Raw genomic sequence first — 20,405 nt, forward strand, 5'->3', positions numbered from 1 at the left:
TGTATTTTTTAATGCGTCCTCTTTTAGCCATACTCCTGCAGCAGTTACCCCTCCCTCTTTCCCAGAAACTCACACTATAGGATCCCATGCCAATGTCCAGAGTAATGACCTCATTAGGAACACTGAAGAGGTTGGCCTGATGAAATCCAAGATTTGAAGCTGTTTTCACTGCCAGCAAGCAAGCAGCCCAGCTTTATTCTCTTCTCAGTGGAAGTCCCTATCCATCCAAGAGGATCCCTCTTTGGAATGAGAACCCTTAATATTATCTAGGAGAAAGTCATTGAGCTTGACCTTGCCTCCACAGAGAAAATGGGGTGAAATACAAGTGAGGGGAAGGGCTTTTTTGTTTGTATCCGACACCCAAGTGATGTCTGTTGTGTCTAGGTTCTCGTCGTGGCACTTTGTCTGCTATATCTTCTCTCAAAAGTGAGGACCTAGACAACCTTAACTTGGATCACTTATATTTTACACCTGAATCTATGTAAGTATTTAACTCTATCCCTGTTTAATGGCTTCTTTCTTTCTCTTGTTAAGAGCACAATCTCAGGATATCCATAATCAAATCCTTTCTCTTACTTACTAGCTGTGTCACCTACACAAGTGACTAAACCAGTGTGATCCTCAGTTTTCTCATATGTAAAATGAAGACCATTGTAGAACTTGCATCATGGGTTTGCCGTATTTATTACATTTATATGTGAAAAGTACTTGCACTGAGTAGTGCTTGGCACCCATAATTAAGTGTTATATGCATTTGCAGTTATTATTGGTATTATTATAAACAATTAATAAATGTTAGTTGTTGTTATTACAGAGGACTTGCTGTTTTTCACTGTTGCCCTTAACAGTAAAAGGTTGAAGATACTAAAAACTAAATGGTCATTAGTTAGGGGACTAGGCAACAAATCTAAGGACATCTGTCTCACCAGTTCTCCCTCTTTAGAATATCCCCAGCAGCCAAGTTCTGCCACATTTACTCATTCTGAGTTCCATTAAGAAGATCAGCTTGGACATTAGTTAGAGAATCTCCAATCTCTGGACTGTGGCTGAGGGAGGCAAATCTCATGTGAGAGATGTAGGGTCAGTACAGTAATGAATAAAAAAGTAATCTAAGATTAAACAGCTCAACTGTATCCATTTTAATTTCTCAAAAGGACACAGTTAGCAATTATTTATGTCTTCTTAAATAATTTATTTAAGAAAACAATTTTTATTCCTGTCTCCAACCCGCATTCTTGCCCCCACACTTCACCATTGGCTCAAATTTATGTCTGAGCTCTCATGGATCTACCTAATGAATTTTGATCAATAGTGCACTGGCAAGTGTTTAACAACCTGCTCTCTTGCGGGAGAAAGCCCTGATTCATTTATGGTGTAAACCCTTCCACCATGGCCTATTTAAATTACTGATACAATGCCATTGAATCCGGAGTTGGAAAGAGCTATGCATAATCAGTTTACATGAGCTGGTGCCAACTGGCTATGGCACACCACTGGTTTTGATGTTGGCACCCTAGATGGACACAGGAAACTTGACAATTGGCTTTTTGTTATGGACATATCTACCCTCTTTTATCAGTCTTTCCTCCCAAATGTGTGGTCACTTTGCCCTTTGATGTCAGACATCACTGAGAGCAGTTGTGCAGACTTAACTGTCATGGCATGCTTGTGTCTAGGATATTCAAAAGTTCTTTATAGGAATAAGCCAATGACTGTATTTCCCTTAATACTGCAATGAAGAAAATAGGGACCACTCATATATGAGGCCTCCAAAGATGACTAAAATCATGAATGCTGCTTCTTTATTATGAGTTCCAATCCCACTGAAGCTTCCCAACTGGCTAGGCACTCCCTCTTACAGCTAATCAGCTAGTTGTTCACACAAAAGGATATCTACATGTGCCTCTCAAAAATGTTATAGTTAGTGCCCAGTGTGGAGGGGGCCTTCCCTCAATGGTTTTCCATCATGCAGATTCATCTTCATGCCCAATGATAGCGGCACTTCTTTCTTGCACCAATGTCTGTCCTCTTCTTTGATTAATTTCAGACGCTTCAAAGAAAAATGTGTCATGAACAACTACTTCGGAATTGGACTGGATGCTAAAATTTCTCTGGACTTCAACACCAGAAGAGATGAACACCCGGGGCAATACAAGTAAGGAAAAGAAACTCCCATCCCTACATGCAAACACACTATCACAATATACATACGTATTCCTACATTCTCTACCTCTCAGACAAGCAACAGAAAGAAAGGGACCCATTGGAAGTAAAATGCATTTGTCCCAAGACTAGTCTAGCAGAACAGTGTGTGCCAAATGTTGGATAACTGCACTGGCATCCTAAGCTTGGAGCTGCCTTCAAATCCAGACCTGTGGATTTCTGTGTAAACACAGCTACCTGTGTTACTGTTACTGAGAATAGATTATGTTGACTCAATTTAGCAAATTGCCCATCTTTGTTCTGTCTGTGAGAGTTTAACCAGGTTTCAGTAGTGGCTTCAGATCTGTTTTCACTAGACAAAGTTGCAAAGTATCAAATATCCCTCTATTTGTTATTGGTGTTCCTAACCTGGTTCCCCTGGACCCGTTAATTGTACCCTATCCAGTGTTGGCCTGCATGGCACCTTCTCGCACTTTCATACTTCAGACAAGACCTAAGTCAGTCTCAGAGTTCTTGTGGTACATTGAAGCTATAAGTAAAAAGCATGATACCCCACCCCACCCTTGCCACTGACACTAGAGCCTCTTTCTCAAAGCAGGCCTGGGCTGAGAAACAAGAACTTTGTCAGATATGTGATCTGCAAATATTTTTTCCCAGTCTGTTGCTGGTCTTTTCATTTTCTTAGTGGTATCTTTGAAGTGCAAAAGTATTGAATTCTAAGGCAGTCCAATTGATCAGTTTTTTCTTTATGGACCATGTTTTGGTGCCATCTGTAAGAAATCTTTGCCTAACCCAAGATCTTAAAAATTTGCTCCAAAGTTTTCTTCTAAAGTTTGGATTGTTTTAACTCTTATTAATACATTTAAGTGTATGATCTACTTGGAGTTCATTTTTATGTATAGTGTGAGGGTCTAAGGTATGAGTCTAAGTTTATCTTTTTGCCTGTGGATATCTAATTATCTCACCACCATTTTTATTTATTTATTTTTATCTTTTTATTTTTCTGGAGACGGAGTCTCGCTCTGTCGCCCAGGCTGGAGTGCAGTGGCATGATCTCGGCTCACTGCAACCTCTGCCTCCTGGGTTCAAGCAATTCTCCTGCCTCAGCCTCCCAGGTAGCTGGGATTACAGGTGCATGATACCATGCCTGACTAAGTTTTTGTAATTTAGTAGAGACGGGGATTTCACCATTTTGTCCAGGCTGGTCTCAAACTCCTGAGGTCAGGCAATCCACCCACCTCGGCTTCCCAAAGTGCTAGGATTACAGGTGTGAGTCACCGCACCCGGACCTAGCACCATTTTTTAAAAAATACTTTAAGTTCTAGGGTACATGTGCACAATGTGCAGGTTTGTTACATATGTATACATGTGCCATGCTGGTGTGCTGCACCCATAAACTCGTCATTTACATTAGGTGTATCTCCTAATGCTATCCCTTTTTCCTCCCCTCAGCCCACGACAGACTCTGGTGTGTGATGTTCCCCTTCCTGCGTCCAAGTGTTCACATTGTTCAATTCCCACCTATGAGTGAGAATATGCAGTGTTTGGTTTTTTTGTCCTTGCGATAGTTTGCTGAGAATGATGGTTTCCGGCTTCATCCATGTCCCTACAAAGGACACAAACTCATCCTTTTTTATGGCTGCATAGTATTCCATGGTGTATATGTACCACATTTTCTTAATCCAGTCTATCATTGATGGACATTTGGGTTGGTTCCAAGTCTTTGCTATTGTGAATAGTGCCGCAATAAACATACATGTGCATGTGTCTTTATAGCAGCATAATTTATAATCCTCTGGGTATATACCCAGTAATGGGATGGCTAGGTCAAATGGTATTTCTATTTCTAGATCCTTGAGGAATCGCCACACTGTCTTCCATGATGGTTGAACTAGTTTACAATCCCACCAACAGTGTAAAAGTGTTCCTATTTCTCTACATCCTCTCCAGCACCTGTTGTTTCCAGACTTTTTAATGATCGCCATTCTAACTGGTGTGAGGTGGTATCTCATTGTGGTTTTGATTTGCATTTCCCTGATGGCCAGTGATGATGAGCATTTTTTCATGTGTCTGTTGGCTGCATAAATGTCTTCTTTTGAGAAGTGTCTGTTCATATCCTTCACCCACTTTTTGATGGGGTTGCTTTTTTCTTGTAAATTTGTTTGAGTTCTTTGTAGATTCTGGATATTAGCCCTTTGTCAGACGAGTAGATTGAAAAAAATTTCTCCCATTCTGTAGGTTGCCTGTTCACTCTGATGGTAGTTTCTTTTGCTGTGCAGAAGCTCTTTAGTTTAATTAGATCCCATTAGTAAATTTTGGCTTTTGTTGCCATTGCTTTTGGTGTTTTAGACATGAAGTCCTTGCCCATGCCTATGTCCTGAATGGTATTGCCTAGGTTTTCTTTTAGGGTTTTTATGGTTTTAGGTCTACGATTTAAGTCTTTAATCCATCTTGAATTAATTTTTGTATAAGGTGTAAGGAAGGGATCCAGTTTCAGCTTTCTACATATGGCTAGCCAGTTTTCCCAGCACCATTTATTAAATAGGGAATCCTTTCCCCATTTCTTGTTTTTGTCAGGTTTGTCAAAGATCAGATGGTTGTAGATGTGTGGTATTATTTCTGAGGGCTCTGTTCTGTTCCATTAGTCTGTATCTCTGTTTTGGTACCAGTACCATGCTGTTTTGGTTACTGTGGCCTTGTAGTATAGTTTGAAGTCAGGTAGCGTGATGCCTCCAGCTTTGTTCTTTTGGCTTAGGATTGTCTTGGCAATGTGGGCTCTTTTTTGGTTCCATATGAACTTTAAGGTAGTTTTTCCCATTCTGTAAAGAAAATCATTGGTAGCTTGATGGGGATGGCATTGAATCTATAAATTACCTTGGGCAGTATGGTCATTTTCATGATATTGATTCTTCCTATCCATGAGCATGGAATGTTCTTCCATTTGTTTGTGTCCTCTTTTATTTTGTTGAGCAGTGGTTTGTAGTTCTCCCTGAAGAGGTCCTTACATCCTTTGTAAGTTGGATTCCTAGGTATTTTATTCTCTTTGAAGCAGTTGTGAATGGGAGTTCACTCATGATTTGGCTCTCTGTTTGTCTGTTATTGGTGTATAAGAATGCTTGTGATTTTTGCACATTGATTTTGTATCCTGAGACTTTGCTGAAGTTGCTTATCCACTTAAGGAGATTTGGGGCTGAGACGATGGGGTTTTCTAAATATACAATCATGTCATCTGCAAACAGGGACAATTTGACTTCCTCTTTTCCTAATCGAATACTCTTTATTTCTTTCTCCTGCTTGATTTCCCTGGCCAGAAATTCCAGGACTATGTTGAATAGGAGTGGTGAGAGAGGGCATCCCTGTCTTGTGCCAGTTTTCAAAGGGAATGCTTCCAGTTTTTGCGCATTCACTATGATATTGGCTGTGGCTTTGTCATAAATAGCTCTTATTATTTTGAGATATGTCCCATCAATACCGAATTTATTGAGAGTTTTTAGCATGAAGGTCTGTTGAATTTTGTCAAAGGCCTTTCCTGCATCTATTGAGATGATCATGTGGTTTTTGTCTTTGGTTCTGTTTATATGCTGGATTACGTTTATTGATTTGCGTATGTTGAACCAGCCTTGCATCCCAAAGATGAAACCCACTTGATCATGGTGGATAAGCTTTTTGTTGTGCTGCTGGATTCGGTTTGCCAGTATTTTATTGAGGATTTTTGCATCGATGTTCATCAGGGATATTGGTCTAAAATTCTCTTTTTATGTTGTGTCTCTGCCAGGCTTTGGTATCAGGATGATGCTGGCCTCATAAAATGAGTTAGGGAGGATTTCCTCTTTTTCTATTGATTGGAATGATTTCAGAAGGAATAGTACCAGCTCTTCCTTGTACCTCTCATAGAATTTGGCTGTGAATCTGTCTGGTTCTGGACTTTTTTTGGTTGCTAGACTATTAATTATTGCCTCAATTTCAGAGCCTGTTATTGGTCTATTCAGGGATTCAACTTCTTCCTGGTTTAGTCTTGGGAGGGTGTATGTGTCCAGGAATTTATCCATTTCTTCTAGATTTTCTAGTTTATTTGCATAGAGGTGTTTATAGTATTCTCTGATGGTAGTTTGTATTTCTGTGGCGTCGGTGGTGATATCCCCTTTATCATTTTGTATTGCATCTGTTTGATTCTTCTCTCTTTTCTTCTTTATTAGTTTTGCTAGCAGTCTATCAATTTTGTTGATCATTTCAAAAAACTAGCTCCTGGATTCATTGATTTCTTGAAGGGTTTTTTGTGTCTCTATCTCCTTCAGTTCTACTCTCATCTTAGTTATTTCTTGCCTTCTGCTAGCTTTTGAATGTGTTTGCTCTTGCTTCTCCAGTTCTTTTAATTGTGATGTTAGGGTGTCAATTTTAGATCTTTCCTGCTTTCTCTTGTGGGCGTTTAGTGCTGTAAATTTCCCTCTACACACTGCTGTAAATATGTCCCAGAGATTGTGGTATGTTGTGTCTTTGTTCTCATTGGTTTCAAACAACATCTTTATTTCTGCCTTCATTTCGTTATGTACCTGGTAGTCATTCAGGAGCAGGTTGTTCAGTTTCCATTTAGTTGAGCGGTTTTGAGTGAGTTTCTTAATCCTGAGTTCTAGTTTGATTGCACTGTGGTCTAAGAGACAGTTTGTTATAATTTCTGTTCTTTTACATTCCTAGCACCATGTTTTAAAACAGCTTTCCTTTCCCCAATGAATCGTGTTGGCACCTTTGTCAAAAATCAGTTGACCACAAATGCAAGGGTTTATTTTTGGACTCTCACTTCTGTTCTATTTATTTATGTGTCTATCCTTTGCAAGTACCACACTATCTTGGTAACTGTAGCTTTACAGTAATTTTTGAAATTGGGAGATGAAAGTCCCTGACTTTATTCTTTTTTTCAGAGTTGGTTTGTTCTAGGTATTGTGCATTTTCATATACCTAAACTCCTATTTTTGTAGATGAGAACATCAAAGTGCCCAGAGAACGAATGGTTTAAACAGTGTCTCAATAATTTTGTGCTAGCCTTCTGATATTTCAAAACTCATTCCATGTGATGATGGCTCATTTCTGTGGCTCTACTTTACAAACTCAAAGTAAACTATATCCAGCCTTTCTAGTGATCGTAAGCACCCCACCTATTTCTATCAGAGATCCCACAGTCAGCAAGATCCTGTCCTCCCTACCTCCACCTCAAGTCACCTGATATCCTTTCCTGTCTCTTATTTTTCTCCACTGGCTGTTCCTCTAAAATCTCCCTACTAAGCTTAGATCTGTTCCATGGCATTGAATTAAGCATTTGGTACATGGATCTGGTGTTTGGAAAAGTACTTCACTTTGCCAGAAAAGTTGCTACTTCAAAAACATTGCACTCTAAAAGTCACATGTTTCAAATGAAATTGTTTCCAAGCAGCTGAAATCTCCTGGAGTAGCACAACTGTGGTAGCTGGTGTGTAGCAGCCAGTTATGCTCATAGCTTTTTATGAGCATTGATGTCTGAATATAGCCTGTTTCTTCCAAGTCTGGACCAATATTGGTAGCAAGGAGAAATGGAAAATTTATCTGTTGATAGGATACTGAGGCTTCAAAGGGGCCCAGGAACACATTTCTGTGTTTGCATGGGATACCAGTTACATTAACTGCTGTCCAGTTACCATTTAGCATGACTCCACTCTCTAAGGAGGCATTTGAGAAATAAGATAGTTTTCCTTCCTGTCTTTCTCCACCTTTTATCTATATATCATTCACCCTCTGCTTTCTTAATGCTTACCTCCCTGTAGTAGCCGCCTTAAGAACAAGATGTGGTATGGCCTTCTGGGAACCAAGGAACTTTTGCAGCGCTCTTACAGGAAACTGGAAGAACGAGTGCATTTGGAGGTTAGTGGAAAAGGGGGTAGTCTTTCCTGGGTATGGAGAAAGGAAATCTCACGGCCTTGGGAATACCCTATATGCTGGTTCTTCCTGAGCTTTAACTCTGTGATCCTCACAGCTCATGGGAGGAGGGCATAAAGATAGATTTCCATGTAATGGAAGAGAAGACAGAGCCCTTTCCCCATCTCTATAAATGTTCCTTCATGTTGCTATCTAAAGATCCAGCTAATGAGAGCTACTCTTTTCTTTCAGTGTGATGGAGAAACCATCTCCTTGCCAAACCTGCAAGGCATCGTAGTGCTCAACATTACCAGCTATGCCGGAGGTATCAACTTCTGGGGAAGCAACACAGCAACCACGGTTAGTATGGAACAAGGAATTGGGAGGGAGAAAGGCATGATCCCACTAAGGTCTCTCAGAAGGAAGCATTGTGCTAACTGAAGTGAAAAATGGACAATGGGAGAAGAGGCTGAAAACCTTTATTAGCAGCAGCTGTATGATCAGTTTTTTAGGCAATTACCATCCAAGAGCAGAAAATTCAACTGAAGACCTCAGGATAAGGTCAACTCTTAGGTGTTGCCTGAGCTTTGGATTTTCCATTCCTCAGGTCTGACAGATCCTTTAAAGGCTCTCTAGACCATGCTTTTTTTTTTTTTTTTTTTTTTTTTTAGACGGAGCCTCGCTCTGTCATCCAGGCTGGAGTGGCATGATCTCAGCTCATTGCAACCTCCACCTCCCAGGTTCAAGTGATTCTCCTGCCTCAGCTTCCCAAGTAGCTGGGATTACCGGCACCAGCCACCATGCCCAGCTAACTTTTGTATTTTTAGTAGAGACAGGGTTTCGCCATGGTGGCCAGGCTGGTCGACCTTGAACTTTTGGCCTCAGGTGATCCACCTGCCTCGGCCTCCCAAAGTGCTAGGATTACAGGTGTGAGCCACTGCACCCGGCCAAGGCCATGCTCTTTTCTCCAAGGAATTCTGCCAGTAAAATCTCCTGGGAAGCTGACCACGACCGCTTTACTCTGAGTTTACCCAAGAAGGTCATAAGGCCAATAAGACTGGCCTCGGGGGTTTATGATGCTGGATTGGACAAGGAGGGAACTGGCTAAGAGTTCAGTATCCTTTTCCCAGATTGCCTTCCTGACCTCATATTTTTCCCTTTTAATAATGAACTGTTTCCTCTCTTCTCTCTTCGTGAGCTAGAAAAATTCTCACCAGGAGCCTTTAAACATGCCTTCTTGTTATAGACAGGGTGGGATTTCCCAAGGGTGGGAGATGTGACACAGTTCTTCCGCTTCAGGAATATGAGGCTCCTGCAATCGATGATGGGAAGCTGGAGGTGGTGGCAATATTTGGCTCTGTGCAGATGGCAATGTCCCGTATCGTCAACCTGCATCATCATCGCATTGCCCAGGTAGGCAGGAGCTGGGTGGGCACCACGAAGGCGCTGAGTTTTTTGGCTGCTACCCAGGATGTGAGATAGTCCCAGGAATTAACTGGGTATAAGAATGCCAGGGTGGAGTGAGCAGGTTATCTGGTGGGCAGTAAAGTGCTGACTGAGGTTGGAGGCAGAGGTGGCAGAAGCCAATGGAGCAAAAAGCCCATAAGAAACAGGCGTTTCTTCCTGGGATGATCTGATTCACATCCTTTCCAGTCCTGCTTCAGATACACATTCAAGGCCATAACTATGAGATTATCAGATAGAGTTATAGCAGTTGCTTCATTTTTATCTCCCATTCTTCCTCATTTTCTCTGGCAGTGCCATGAGGTGATGATAACCATTGATGGTGAAGAAGGTATCCCAGTGCAGGTGGATGGGGAGGCCTGGATTCAGAGACCAGGCCTTATCAAGATTAGATACAAGAATTCTGCTCAGATGCTGACAAGAGATCGGGTAAGGGGGAAAAACTTGTCTTGGGCTCCTATACTGCCTCATCCATAGTCACTTGAGTACTGAATATTTCCACTCAAGCAGAATTCCTCAAAGGGAGGTCTGTGTGCCTCTGGCATCAGAGTCACTTGAGGTGCTGGTTATAAATGCATTCTTGGGCTCCACACCAGACCCACTGAACCACATAGGGGTGCCTAGTTTCCAGGAACCCAAATTTGCCAACAAGCTCCTCAAGACATTCTGATATATACCGACATTTACAAACACTGTCCAAGAGAGTGAGACAAGGAGCTTCCTCCTCTGGTTTTGGACAAGGTTATCCTCCTCTCTCCACTGCAAAGAGAGCTAAAGGCGTCAGATGATTATGGAAAAATCTCCTTCAGCAACAGATTCTGCATTGAATATGGTCTTTAGGTATCTCTAAGGTTCCTTAAAATGCTGCATTCATAAATGTCATCCACTTCAGCTAAACTTTCTAAAGCTTTTAAAGGAGCTATTATTGATCACATATTCAATGCTTGGAGATTATCTTGCACTCTAACCTGTGAAAAGTCCATAGAAACAGCAATAGAGAAGGGAAGAGAAGTCCAGTTTATAAACTGCCTATTCTGTGCTAAGCATTTACGTTTCTCTCACGTAGGTTCTCTCCACAATCCTATGAGGTGGATACACTTACTCACATTTTACAGATGAGGAAAATGAGAACCAGAGAGGTTAAATAATTTGCTAATGGTCACAAAACCAGTAAATGACAGAAACACGATTCAAAATTCAATTAAATATGTCTGGCTCTAAACTGCATCACCACATATTGCCTACATTTGGCAAAGAAGGGAGCAGGAAAGGTGCTCCACTCTCTTGTCAGTCGTGATGCCTTCATATGGGAGCTTCTAGGAAGCAGACATGTGTCTGATCCAAGCCTGGTGTCCCAAAACCCAGCATACTCAGAACAACAAAAACTAAAAGGGCATAGTCCAGAAGAGATGGAATAAAATGATGGATACTTGTATAGGTATATAGATGGGTATGACAGAGGGAATGGACAGGGGACCCTCCTTCCCCTTTACCCACTGCACCCACATACCCATTGCCCACAAATTTCAGGCTCACAGGCAGATCCGTCATGTGCCCTAGTAGCTACAGCAATCATTAGGATATGCCACTGTATTCATCTCCAGGACTTTGAGAACTCAATGAAAATGTGGGAGTACAAGCATACTGAAATTCAAGCTGCCCCTCAACCCCAACTGGATTCCCAGGACTCTCAAGAGAACCTCTCTGATGAGGAGTATGCCCAGATGCAGCACTTAGCTCGGCTTGCAGAAAACCTCATCAGCAAGTAAGTGGACTGGCCTAGATACAGGGCTGAGAATCCTGAGAAGGTATAGGGAGAAGAAGCCAGTTTGTGTCTATTGGCTACTAGGGAGCCTGGCCTTGGAGAGGAATTTAGCTTAGAGCTCTAAAAATTGAGTAGGACCCTCACAATCCAGGCAGGAAATATTCTTTGTGCTCAGCAATAAGCCAGTTTAGACATCTCTCATTAAACCAGGGATGAATTTGGATCTTTTGATGCTGCTCCAAACCCAACAGAACTAAGACTGTTTACCCTTGCCCTTAAATATCAGGAGGGCCTTGGAGTTCCTAGAGTCGGCTGCCCTCCTCTGTTCTAGCCTTCTACCTTCTCCAAGTTCCCAGTATCTAAATTCAGGTGAGACAAGGATGGGTAAAGGTAAATACCTAGAGAAGAGTAGAAACATTTGCTAGCATAGGTGGTTACCTACAGAAGAGCAGAAATAACAGGAGGGAGTCATGAGTCCAAGTCAGGTATCCAGGGCTTTTACTTCTACCCTTACCCAAACCCTCACCAGTGCCCCAGGCCAGAAGTCCTTCAGAAATCCCGGCTCATCTATTTGTCCTTGCTTTATTACAGACTTAATGACCTGAGCAAGGTCCACCAGCATGTGTCTGTCCTCATGGATTCTGTGAATGCCAGCGCTGACATCCTGAATGATATATTTTATGGCCAAGACAGTGGCAATGAGATGGGTGCAGCTTCCTGTATTCCCATTGAAGTAAGTGGAAAAGGAGTGAATTAAGGAAAGACGTCAAACCAGATAGGAAAGAGGATGAAAGGGAAGGAAGCGGAGCCAGAGGCTGGATGGAGAAACTGGGCAAATATGGCAGGAAACTGATGGATAGAGTGGACGGGAAGGCAGGCATTCCTTGACTTGTTATAGATCCAAGGTGGCTGCTGAAAACCACAGCAGATTTCATCAGCCTGAGAGCTAGCCCTCTTCCCTGATTGCCATCCATCCCACCAGCCTCAAGGGAGAAATGGACAATGAATGACGAGAAACTTGTACTTGGGCCTTCCTTATCCCAAGTAGATCTCTGCATAATCTGATAAGGGGATACCTGTTTTTGGAACTAGAACTTCTGGGTGCCTTGGTTTTCCTCTTGAGGGAAAGGTCCATATAAGGCAGGACACTTAATGTTAAATGTGTCACCCCATGGCTTTGTCCACTGCCAGAATTGTTAACTGATGCTTTTAAAAAGTAACTTTAGTGCTAGGCAAAAGATATAATTGTGTCAGGGCCTGATTACAGTTGCAGGAGGCCTGCAACTCAAGTCCTGAAGTTGCAAGAAGAGAGATGGTAGGCCCTAATTCCACCTGCCCTGGAATGATGGTTTTGGCCTAGGGACAACAAGTGGCCTTAAATTGACCCTCTGGTTTGCATATTTCCTATTTTCCTATACCCACTGCAATCAATCAGTGATGCCAAAGCCAAACCATGCTCTGCCACTTCACATAGTACTACACAACTACTGTACCAGCAGTTGTCAACTGGCACTGGTTCTGATTGGTTGGTGCTCATGCTGTACTAGTTGTGCTATATTTTGAATAATGCTTTTTCACCTATAGCCACATCCTACTAGCTTGCTTCTACATTCCCACGGAGAAGCCAGGAGAAGCCAGCTGCATGCTTACTAACCAACAACTCCCCTGTCTTTGTCTTTTTCTCTCCTTTTCTGTTCTTCTCTCAGACTCTAAGCAGAAATGATGCTGTAGATGTTACATTTAGTCTTAAAGGGCTCTACGATGACACCACAGCTTTCCTGGATGAAAAGCTGGTGAGTGCAGGGGGTTGGAGCATGGGAGGGCAAAGTATTCTATCTGAACATGATCATGGTCTTGTGCTTGGTCCAAGGGCACTGGAGACCCGTGGGAGCATTTTGGCCAGGTGCTTGCCTGGAATTCCCTACTGTGTCACCTAGGATTGTTGTTGATTATATGACTTCATGGGTTATGCTAATCCATAGGGACTACCATACTCTTGAGAGAAAGCCTCAACCCCTCCTTTAGTAAATGTCTTGTGGGTTCAGACCAGGCCAATAAAAAGTAGAGTGTTATCATACTTGATACAGCTCCAGTAGAAAAAAGTGAGCTCTTTTGAACTGCTCTGTGCCTCCTAAGTTTCTATATGCCTCTTTCACCCCATGAGAAGGTGGTGTGGAATAGTGGGAAAATTGGGAGATTCCTGGGTTCAAATCTCAAATCTGTCACTTACTAGCTATTAATATATTAGTTTCCTAAGGCTGCCATAACAAAGTATCAAGAACTAGGTGTCCTCAAACAACAGAAATGTATTTCTCACAATTCTGGAAGCTAAGAAGTCCAAAATCAAGGTGTCAGCAGGGCCATCCTCTCTCTAAAACCTGTAAGGGGTCCTTTGCCTCTTTCTAGCTTCCAGTGGTTTTCTGACAAGCTTTGGTGTTCCTTGGATTGTAGATGCATCACTTCAATCCTCTATCTTCACATGATGTTCTCTCTGTGTTTCTCTGTCTTCACAAGGCCATCTTATAAGGACACGGTCACATTGGATTGGGGCCTACCCTATCCAATATGATCTCAACAACTAATTGCATCTGCAATGACCCTATTTCCAAACAAGGTCACATTCTGATGTACTGGGGATTAGGTCTTCAACGTATCATTCCTGGAGGGACACAATTCAACCTATAACACTAGCTGTGCGACTTCACCTCTCTGGGTCCTAGTTTCCATATCTACAAGATAGGAATTACAATCCTTACCTCTCCAGGGTGTTGTATATTGGTACCTATCAGCGCCTAGCACATACTAGCAGCTTCATAGATGGTACATTTTATTACTGCCAGGGAGAACAGACTGAGGCTCCATTTTTGAGCTACAAGGCTAGTTGCATGTTTCTCAGAATGCAAAACCCATAGGCATACTTGGTGAGTGTGCTCTGATGAGGTGACTAATTATGATCATCCCACTTTAGGGTTGGCTGGTAAGGCCCTGAGGCAGGTGCTGTGCTTGCCTCTCATCTAATTAAGGTTTATTTGAAGAGGGGCTTCTGAGTTGATATTGCAAGAAGTGTATCTATTTCCTCGTTTCATTTGCTCATCTAACTGGCACACTGCACAGGAGGCAGAGTGGCTAAGGCAATCAGGTCAGGCTGTCCCAACATCTGAGCCCCAAGCTAGTCTTTCAGCCTCAGACAACATCAACAGAAGTACCTTCTATATATAGGCAGAGCTCAATGGCCTTGCCTGTTTGGGCAGCAGGAAATGGGTGAGTTTGGTCTCTTGTCACCATTCAGACTTTCCTGAGACTCATGACCTGAAAATTGGTTCATACCAACCAACAACCCAACTTGAGCACATACCACACTTGAGAAGTCTCCCACCTCATAGGGCCTGGTGAGAACTTCAACACACATACACATCCACACATCCAAATGTGGCCAAGAAGCAGGCAGCAGCTAAGAATGACCATGTATTGGCCGGGCGCGGTGGCTCAAGCCTGTAATCCCAGCACTTTGGGAGGCCGAGACGGGCGGATCACGAGGTCAGGAGATCGAGACCATCCTGGCTAACACGGTGAAACCCCGTCTCTACTAAAAAATACAAAAAACTAGCCGGGCGAGGTGGCGGGCGTCTGTAGTCCCAGCTACTCGGGAGGCTGAGGCAGGAGAATGGCGTGAACCCGGGAGGCGGAGCTTGCAGTGAGCTGAGATCGGGCCACTGCACTCCAGCCTGGGCGACACAGCGAGACTCCGTCTCAAAAAAAAAAAAAAAAAAAAAAAAAAAAAAAAAAAAAGAATGACCATGTATCTCCAGAAAGGCTGTCCTAGAGGTGAGATGGAGATACAGCTTGTTTCATTTGGGTGTTATTCCTCCCCTTGAAGAAGGAGGGCAGTAAGGAGCTCAGAGTTAGCAAAGGGAAGTAAATTGATGACGAAGTGAATCCCTCCCAGTAATTCCCACTTCCCTTACTTGGCACACACATGTCCCGTCCATCTAGGACAATCTTTGTTCCAGAGGTGCATAATCTTGGAAATTGTTTTCTTAAGTTACTAGTTGAAAAGCAAAAATCATTATTTGTCTGCACTGACTTGTTCCTCCCTCAGTATCCCATCGTCACTGACCATAACCTCCTACCCTGTACTCCTCTCATTCACATGCCACCCATTTGTGACAGCCAGCAAGGCTTGACCTATGGCTGGAGCAGCAAGTGGCCCGTGCACAGCAAAAAGCCACATAAGTGCTAGATTGAAAGTAAAGTGCATGCCGGGGAGTAGAGGTGAGGCCAGGTTAGGTGGGCTGTAAGCATGTGAGGGCTGGAGATATCTGTGCCCACCTGTTCTCCCAGCTCACTACTTACTGGATTGTGAACTATCTCACCTGTGTTGATGTTCTAGAACTTGATTCTTCTGAGTCGAAGATGGTCCCAAAAGAATCCATTTTAAGTCTTTCATGGACTGTACAGAGTTCATCTTGTGGGCGCTGGGGGTTACTAGGGAGCACTTAAATTTGCTTCCTAAACCTTCTAGAACTCATTTCTTAATTAGTAAGAGTGATAGCTGGGGGCTAAAGCACGGCCAAGGGAGACAGACCCTCTTTTCCAGGAGGAGAAAGTTGAGCTAGTCTCTCTGTAGCTCTCTCCTTGCTTCACAAAACAACCTTTAAATTACAGTAAGCATGTAATAAAGATTCCCTCAGCATCTGGCCTCCCCATATGTCTTTGCTAAGACAGTGTTGTATAGAGGGTAGGTTATATAGTTAAACAGACCTGGATTCTGTCTAGCTGTGTGATCTTGAGCACCAGACTTCTTGGAATCTGTTTTCTCACCCGTGGAATGAGAACAATAGTACCTTGTAAGGTATTGTAAGGCTACCAGGAAGATGGGACAAAATTGTGTATGTACAGTGCTTGGCACACAGTATATGCTCAAAACTAGGTAGCTTTTACTTAGGGGAACACTGGGATGTCTCCAGGGACTTCAGGTCAACAGTAGGACCCTTGTCCTGGACCCTAAGCTGTAGGGGTGAAGCTCATTGTTAATTGATACTAATCAAAAGGCCTCTCTGCTTGCAAAACTGTAAGCATGCCCCGCCCCAAGGAAAGCCCCATCATTTGGTTGTTTTCTGGATATTCCTGTTGAGAAAGAAGAGAGCTGGCTATGGGCCAAAGGGATGCGAGTTGGCACCTTGTGGTCTCTTGGTCACTAGCAGGGACTGGGAGTAGGGGAGAGTGTAAGAGTCTACAAAAGTGCTAGGCATTGGACACTCACTCTTTTTCCTGTCTGTACCAGCTGAGAAGTGCTGAGGATGAGACGGCACTACAAAGCGCCCTGGATGCCATGAATAAGGAGTTCAAAAAACTATCTGAGATTGACTGGATGAATTCAATCTTTGTTCCAGAGGTGCGTAATCTTGGAAATTGGGAAATAAAGGGAAAGAGGGATTCTTCCTTAGTGCCCTCCCTTCCAGTGTGGGCCAGGACATGGTGACTGTAGTACAGGGTGTCCAGTGCTGGCTTTCAACTGAAGGTTACTGGAGCGTCCTCCCTGCCCACCTCCCCCTAATCTCTTCATCGTAAATAGATAGGGTAAGGCAGAAAACATGTAGAAAGATTAGGCAGCTGTGGAAAAATAACCAGAAAGGAGACTCATTCTGTAACAAGAGATGATCAAGAAAGAATAAGCAAGATAGGTTTTTTCATGTGTTGTTTTCCTGGCTGCAAATTCCCCCTCCCTGCTCAGCACCTGCTGCCAGGACTGAACTTCATCTAGTTCATACTAGTATGGCCATGCCAGTTGTTCACAGCCAATATCTGTTCTAAATGGTTGGTGCCCAGGCCATACTGGTGGTTAAATCTTCCAAATATTACCTCTCCCTGCTGCTTTCCATCCCCCATCCCTCCCACTCTGGGTTTTCTGGCAACAAAGTTAATCTCAAAATTGTAATTTACTGAGACCAGTAGTAAAACAAGCACACTTTAGCAGGCCTGAGCTGGAATTACGGAGCCTGCATGATGTGCACAGCAGAGAGCCCACATTCATAATTAAGAGTTATGTTGAGAGAACCCTCTTTGCATTCCAGACAGGGAAGCAGCTGGGCTGGCAGGCAAGGGTCTTCCCTATAAGAAGGTATTTGGCCAAGGGCAAGTAAGGGCTCACCAAACTATATGCCTGAAGGAAGAGGTGTTTTTTCCTAATTCATGCAGAGATTCCATGTGAGCTAGCAGTGGTGCTAGCAATCTCATCCTTCTAATCCCTAGCCACATGAGCTCAGGTGAAATATTTAACCTCTCCAAGCTTCTGCTTCCTCATCTCTGATACAGGGATGTTAATAACCACTTTGCGAGGTTGCTTTGAGAGTTGTATGAGAGCATTTATTAACGCTAGCAAGGCACCTGGCATCAAGTAGCCTCTTAGTAAGGATCAATTGCTTTCCTAGGGCATGCGACCGGTGATGGGGGTGTTTCTCATACCTGGATAGAGAGCAGATCTCCCTGTTCTCTGCAGCCATTCTTGTTTACCACTTTTCCAGGACTCTAGCAATTATCTTTGAATATTAGGCAACTAACATTTTGACCTTCCTCTTGTGGTTTCTCAGGAAAAATCTTCGGACACTGACAGTAGAAGTCTCAGGCTGAAAATTAAGTTCCCCAAATTGGGAAAGAAAAAGCTAGAAGAGGAACACAAGCCTAAATCAGGCCAGGGTGCCCAGAGTTTTATTGGTAAGTCTCCCCTACAGGCAGAGGGATCATAAAGACTTCCCCCAACAGCCTGGCTACCTCCCAGGAACTTAAAGCCCCCATTAGAAATGTTTGTGGGAATGGTGATGATGAAGGGGGAGGCCATCTGGGAGTCAGCAGTAAGTGATACCAAGCCATATCTTGGACAAGGTGAGAGAAAGTGGTAAGGGAAGAACCTGTGTGCTCTCCATGACATATACAGAAAACAAAAATGCTAACAGGCAGTGATTTTTCTGCCTGATTCACTCTTAAGAGTCAGGAACAGGTTCCGTGACCTATCTAAACACTTTTGTTCCTGTTATAGTAAGTGGTAGAAAAGCAACATATCTGTATGTTTTATTGTTTGAATTTTGGTTCCATTTCTTCTTTCTTCAGAATTGGCCTTAAAGACTATTGACATATCAGTGGGATTCAAAAGGTTCTCTTAGAGTTTTCAGTTGTGCCAATTCTGATGTCCATGGTGGCCCCTCCTAAATTTTGGTCCTAGACAACCCGGAAGCTTGAGAGATGTAGTAATAGTGGACATGGAAAAAAAGGAACAGGCTCACGCCTGTAATCCCAACACTTTGGAAGGCCGAGGCAGGCTGACCGTTTGAGCCCAGGAGTTCAAGACCAGCCTGGGCAACATGGTGGGACCCCGTCTCTACAAAAAATAAAAAAATAATAGGGCATGGTGGTGTGCGTTTGTAGTCCTAGCTACTTGGGAGGCTGAGGTGGGAGGATTGCTTGAGCCTGGGAGGCTGAGGCTGCAGTGAGCTGTCATCGTGCTGCTGCTCTTCAGCCTGGGCAACAAAGTGAGACCTCATCTTGAAAGAAAGAGGAAGGAGGGAGGGAGGGAGGAAGGGAGGGAGGGAGGGAGGGAGGGAGGAAGGAAGGAAGGACGGAAGGAAGGAAGGAAGGAAGGAAGGAAGGAAGGAAGGAAGGAAGGAAGGGGAATAAGAGAGAAAGAATAAAGAAAGGAAGGAAGGAGAAAGAAAGGGAGAGAAACGAAAGAAAGAAGGAAAGAAAGAAAAAAGAAAAGAAAAAAAGAAAGGGACAGAGGGTAGCAGTTTGTTTTCAAGGAACTAAGAGTTTGCATGAATGCTAAGAGAGAGAATTTCTTGAATCAAGCTGTATTTTCTCAGGTATGGTCCAACTGGTTGATTCCTTAAGAGTCTGTCAGTTGGGAGACTGGTGTTTGCAAATATTTCTAAAGACGCTGATGGAGTCGATATCAGTTCCATAGATTATCAGGTTCTGAAAATTCATCCCATTTGTCTTTAGCTCACATGGTTTTAGCTGGTTTTCTCTGATGATTCAGAGATGGTTAGTAAAATGGGAACAAACCAGTCTATCTTCTAACAGACTTTTTGCTCTCTTTTGGGTCCACATACTTAGGCATCTGGCAGTGTGCTAACCTCATTATTTCTATACCATTTTTTTCCTCTGAAGGAAGTCTGTGGCACCGCAGACATTGTGAAGATGAAGCAAAGGGCGATGATCCTCTAACACCATCAAGATCTCAACTGTAGCCCTTGAAAGCTGGAAGAACTCACAACATTGAGAATTCTACTTAAAAAACTCTCAAAACCTCAATACAGGCTAGACTAAATCATTTCAGAACAAACATGAGCACCACCAAGAAAGACCCTCCAATTCTTTTCACTAATGCATTTTCCTGGACTTAATCTGGTCTCCTTAGAGGTTTACATTTCCTCATTGGCCAAAGGTTCTTGTTCTGAGTTGTCTTGTTCAGTTCTTCTTCTCTTTGTGCATCTTGAGCAACTATAATGTTTATTGGGATAAGCGCTTTATGAATGGCCTGGGATCTATAAAGGATTCAAGGATTCAGGGAGTTTTGGAATAGTTTTCTCTGACCAGCAGAGAAACTATCAATGCTAAGGAATGAATGAAAAGACACACAGACTCCCAGGGAGATGAAGAGAAGGGGGCAGGCAGGACAGCCAGGCTTGGTTGTGTGTCTCTCTGAATCCCTGCCAACTGCAACTTGCACCTTCAGATCTCTTCTAGCTGGCTCATTAAAATGAGAACTAGATCCTGGGGGCTTGTCCACTTTCCTGTTAAGATGACCATGTGAAATCTCTTCTTGTAGATGTGGTAACTTCTCTCTCTCTCTCTCTCTCTCTCTCTCTCTTTCTGCAAACCCTTTGTGTTTTTCCATGTGTGCTTCTATGTCTGCATATGTCCAGGTGGTGCTCTGGTGGCTGGGTGGGCTCATTGGTTGGAACTCACCCTTCATGGCAACCATACAGGCTCCCTTCCTGCTGCCTTGATCCTAGCCTGCATGCCTCCATGGAGTGTTTGCCTGCATTCTTGCTGGAATTTTTAACTAAATGTTTTGCCGCTGTGCTGCAGTATAGATTATGTATAGAGACATAAAGATGTATATATATATACA

General features: G+C 43.1%; 1 protein-coding gene across 1 annotated transcript in view; it reads left to right on the forward strand.

Moving 5' to 3' along the window:
* LOC105493945 (diacylglycerol kinase kappa) overlaps positions 1–19,826 on the forward strand; it is a 107,061-nt gene extending 87,235 nt beyond the window's left edge. Inside the window, exons 17-28 of the mRNA XM_011761990.3 lie at positions 385–481; positions 2,048–2,155; positions 7,956–8,052; positions 8,299–8,406; positions 9,346–9,459; positions 9,805–9,939; positions 11,115–11,275; positions 11,867–12,008; positions 12,982–13,068; positions 16,560–16,670; positions 17,866–17,989; positions 19,439–19,826. Of these exons, the coding sequence (XP_011760292.2) occupies positions 385–481; positions 2,048–2,155; positions 7,956–8,052; positions 8,299–8,406; positions 9,346–9,459; positions 9,805–9,939; positions 11,115–11,275; positions 11,867–12,008; positions 12,982–13,068; positions 16,560–16,670; positions 17,866–17,989; positions 19,439–19,518 (1,364 nt within the window). The 3' untranslated portion in view covers positions 19,519–19,826. The remainder of the gene's footprint in view (positions 1–384; positions 482–2,047; positions 2,156–7,955; positions 8,053–8,298; positions 8,407–9,345; positions 9,460–9,804; positions 9,940–11,114; positions 11,276–11,866; positions 12,009–12,981; positions 13,069–16,559; positions 16,671–17,865; positions 17,990–19,438) is intronic.
* The last annotated feature ends 579 nt before the right edge of the window (positions 19,827–20,405 follow it).

Source organism: Macaca nemestrina, chromosome X (assembly GCF_043159975.1).
Source record: "Macaca nemestrina isolate mMacNem1 chromosome X, mMacNem.hap1, whole genome shotgun sequence".
Taxonomy (NCBI): Eukaryota; Metazoa; Chordata; class Mammalia; order Primates; family Cercopithecidae; genus Macaca; species Macaca nemestrina.